Source organism: Sinocyclocheilus grahami, unplaced genomic scaffold (genome assembly GCF_001515645.1).
Source record: "Sinocyclocheilus grahami isolate Dianchi unplaced genomic scaffold, SAMN03320097.WGS_v1.1 scaffold388.1, whole genome shotgun sequence".
NCBI lineage: Eukaryota > Metazoa > Chordata > Actinopteri > Cypriniformes > Cyprinidae > Sinocyclocheilus > Sinocyclocheilus grahami.
The window spans coordinates 524147-528878 of NW_015505567.1; the positions used below are offsets into that span (position 1 = coordinate 524147).

Below are 4732 nucleotides of genomic sequence, written 5' to 3' on the forward strand. Positions count from 1 at the left end.
TTTAACAGTTCTGTCTAAATATGGATAGAAGTCTGTCTAATAATCAGATAGAATGGTTAAACAAAAGAATTAAAATGTACACAAAGTTTTAGAATGACTGCTTTTATATTATTAGTAATAGAAAGGCAAACATTATAATACTTTCTTGTTTGCCATCAGCATTCAGCAAATACGCATTTATATAATTTAAACAAATCTTTGAATGTCTAATAAACATCCAATTTCAAAAACCTTGCAAACTTAGTCGGGTCCAGTTGTGAGATCTTGTGAAGTGTGTATGTGTATCCTGCATGATCGCTTGTTCTTGGTGTGATGATCGGTCCGTGCGAATTGAATGCTGACAGGAGGAGAGTTCAGCTTCACTGGAGATGCGCGAACGACAAACTTTAAACTAGTGATTTCTTTTGGAAATATGTTTCAAATTCACACTGAATGCATTTATGACTGTAAAGCATGTCTGTGTGTATCAAAATCATGATTAAAATCGAAATCGCAAAATGGATCAAAGAATCAATAGGTAGGTTTTTTTTGTCCATATCGCACAGCCCTAGTCTGTTACATTCTGAGAAGATGAGGATGTGAGCTAGCACCCCTCTAGGGACACCCTAAGTCTGCGCCAGGCCTCCGGCCTTGACTTTGCATTCACCAAAGATCCTAGGATCTCAGCTGATGTCTCTCTTAGCTCTTTTTCACTTTACACTGGGAAGAAACTCCCAAACACCATCGAGTCAGAACATCTTTGGAGTTCATCACTCTTCAAATATTATTTATTATTATTATATATATTATATTATTATTAATAGAAATATTTCTTTACTAGAATTTATATGAATTTACATTGAATGTTCGCTGGACGAACAGATTCGTTGATGGCAATTTAATTCTGCTACAGTTACTACTGGCAGCTGATATAAATAATTGTAATTAATCATAATTAACTGTAATTATTTAAATACATTTCCCTTTTGAGCTAATTTGCTACAATGCCAAACATCATTAGGATATTAAGTAAAAATCATGTTCCATGAAGATATTTTGTAAATTTCCTACCATAAATATATCAAAACTTAATTTTTGATTAGTAATATGCATTGCTAAGAACTTCATTTGGACAACTTTAAAGGCGATTTTCTCAATATTTTATTTTTTGCACCCTCAGATTCCAGATTTTATAACAGTTGTATCTCGGTCAAATATTGCCCTATCCTAACAAACCATACTTCAATGGAAAGCTTATTTATTCAGCTTTCATATGATGTACAAATATCAATTTCACAAAATTGTCCCATATGACTGGTTTTGTGGTCCAGGGTCACATATGTATGCAAATTACACCGAAGTACAACGTTACCTTACGGTGTTCGGGACTGTTAAAAAAGGGTTTAAACACTGAATTTTGAATCGATTTCTTTTCGTAAACTCAGAGATTTGGGGACGGCAATTAAATTACCACACGACCTTGGTGTTTGTCATAAAACAGTAGGTAATTCGGCCGACGATTTTTACGGGGGTGGTTAGAGAAAAACATGCTGGATTCGGACGGCATTTAAAAAAATCACCAACTACCCCCTGTAAATGGTGAAAATCACTTACGTCCCCCTGAGAAACAATTACCGTCCGAATAGTGCTTTAGACTGTAAAAGAAACACCATCTTCTACACGAGCCGTTAGAACTTGGACACCGATAATCACCGCTTGCGACTATATTCTCATTATTCTATTCAAATTAGAACTTTTCAACATAGTGTTAGTTGTCCGTGTTTACTAGGAATCACTACAGAACTTCATACTATATTCATACTATATTTCATACTAACTTTATTAACAAATTATTATATTTGAAAAGTGTTATTGCTTCTCAAGCATGTTACTTAACATTGCTGAAACAGCAGTTTTGCGTACTTATTTATATATTAATATATTTTTAGGATAAACATTTCAGCTAGCTTCAGTTCCGTTTACTCTTAAATATATACTACAATCATGAAAATAACTCTTTCTAACTGAACCATGTTCATTATGAAGCTCTGGAGCCCATTACAGTCCATTAATGTCACAAAACATTAGCCCGTAATATTTCACACTTGATTAACGTTAGCTCAGTGGCTAAGGTTTGTTTTCGGCTCACTAGTTAAACACAGTTTGTATACGTTTAGATTGATTTTAGGGCGGTCCAGACAACAATAAACGCGAATGATGAGGATAGATTTTATTCATACTTAAGGGCCTGACATGTACAGTTCAATATACGTCTAAAAATTGCGATATAATGATATTTTGCTCGTTTCTTTCTCCGGTTCTCTTACCCCATGTTTCGCCTGCAGTTCTGCCATACGTTGCCGCCTAATGGCTTCCAATTCTTCATCAGCCATGATTTTTAAATACACAGCAAGCTTTCGGAGAAAAATACGACACGATTCTTGTGTGTGTTCTGCTTCTGCATGGAGCGATACAGCGAGTGACGCTACTACTTCTTCTTCTTCCGTTTTTTGGCGTGTTACATCCTGTGTGCATATCGCCGCCTACTTTTGCTGTTATGCAGTCATGGTTTATTTATAATCAATTTCTTCTTTGTTTTTGCTTTTCCTGTTCTTACACACGTATATACACAAATATTCCTACTTAAATAATTATTCGATGCTCCATCCCATTTCTTCTCCCCAGGCTCCACCTGGCGCTGCGTGTTCAGCTCCTCCAGACTAAATCCGTGGTCTCCTAAAGATCCAAAATAGAATAGAGCATTTCACTTAACCCAGCAGTATATATGTATTTTATTAATATCCTGTATCCTTCTCTATCTCTATCTCTGTTAAACTCATATCCTAATAAGTATTCCAAATCCTTTAATTTACCTTTTTTGTTTAAATATGATATTAATTCCTTTCTTTCTTCAACATATTCACAAAATTGTCCCATATGACTGGTTTTGTGGTCCAGGGTCACATATGTATGCAAATTACACCGAAGTACAACGTTACCTTACGGTGTTCGGGACTGTTAAAAAAGGGTTTAAACACTGAATTTTGAATCGATTTCTTTTCGTAAACTCAGAGATTTGGGGACGGCAATTAAATTACCACACGACCTTGGTGTTTGTCATAAAACAGTAGGTAATTCGGCCGACGATTTTTACGGGGGTGGTTAGAGAAAAACATGCTGGATTCGGACGGCATTTTAAAAAATCACCAACTACCCCCTGTAAATGGTGAAAATCACTTACGTCCCCCTGAGAAACAATTACCGTCCGAATAGGGCTTTAGACTGTAAAAGAAACACCATCTTCTACACGAGCCGTTAGAACTTGGACACCGATAATCACCGTTTGCGACTATATTCTCATTATTCTATTTAAATTAGAACTTTTCAACAGAGAGTTAATTGTCCGTGTTTACTAGGAATCACTACAGAACTTCATACTATATTCATACTATATTTCATACTAACTTTATTAACAAATTATTATATTTGAAAAGTGTTATTGCTTCTCAAGCATGTTACTTAACATTGCTGAAACAGCAGTTTTGCGTACTTATTTATATATTAATATATTTTTAGGATAAACATTTCAGCTAGCTTCAGTTCCGTTTACTCTTAAATATATACTACAATCATGAAAATAACTCTTTCTAACTGAACCATGTTCATTATGAAGCTCTGGAGCCCATTACAGTCCATTAATGTCACAAAACATTAGCCCGTAATATTTCACACTTGATTAACGTTAGCTCAGTGGCTAAGGTTTGTTTTCGGCTCACTAGTTAAACACAGTTTGTATACGTTTAGATTGATTTTAGGGCGGTCCAGACAACAATAAACGCGAATGATGAGGATAGATTTTATTCATACTTAAGGGCCTGACATGTACAGTTCAATATACGTCTAAAAATTGCGATATAATGATATTTTGCTCGTTTCTTTCTCCGGTTCTCTTACCCCATGTTTCGCCTGCAGTTCTGCCATACGTTGCCGCCTAATGGCTTCCAATTCTTCATCAGCCATGATTTTTAAATACACAGCAAGCTTTCGGAGAAAAATACGACACGATTCTTGTGTGTGTTCTGCTTCTGCATGGAGCGATACAGCGAGTGACGCTACTACTTCTTCTTCTTCCGTTTTTTGGCGTGTTACATCCTGTGTGCATATCGCCGCCTACTTTTGCTGTTATGCAGTCATGGTTTATTTATAATCAATTTCTTCTTTGTTTTTGCTTTTCCTGTTCTTACACACGTATATACACAAATATTCCTACTTAAATAATTATTCGATGCTCCATCCCATTTCTTCTCCCCAGGCTCCACCTGGCGCTGCGTGTTCAGCTCCTCCAGACTAAATCCGTGGTCTCCTAAAGATCCAAAATAGAATAGAGCATTTCACTTAACCCAGCAGTATATATGTATTTTATTAATATCCTGTATCCTTCTCTATCTCTATCTCTGTTAAACTCATATCCTAATAAGTATTCCAAATCCTTTAATTTACCTTTTTTGTTTAAATATGATATTAATTCCTTTCTTTCTTCAACATATCTTGTACAATTATATATTACATGCTCCACTGTTTCTTTCTCCCCACAATTCCCACATAGACCAGTCTCATGTATTCCAGTTATGAACAGTGAAGCGTTCAATCCCGAGTGTCAAAGTCTCATCCTAGTTATCATAACCTCTTCTTTTCTATTTCTATCACTTAAACTTCTTTTAATATTAACCTTTTTTTTATATTATATAAATGC

General features: G+C 35.4%; 1 protein-coding gene across 2 annotated transcripts in view; it reads right to left on the reverse strand.

Moving 5' to 3' along the window:
- pdcd5 (programmed cell death 5) overlaps positions 1–4138 on the reverse strand; it is a 16483-nt gene extending 12345 nt beyond the window's left edge. Inside the window, exon 1 of one of the 2 annotated variants that reach the window (XM_016231347.1) lies at positions 3934–4138. In XM_016231347.1, the coding sequence (XP_016086833.1) occupies positions 3934–3999 (66 nt within the window). In that variant the 5' untranslated portion in view covers positions 4000–4138. Of the gene's footprint in view, positions 1–2306; positions 2512–3933 lie in introns of those variants that run through there. The other variant, XM_016231346.1, reaches the window with a different exon arrangement.
- Between the last annotated feature and the right edge of the window lie 594 nt (positions 4139–4732).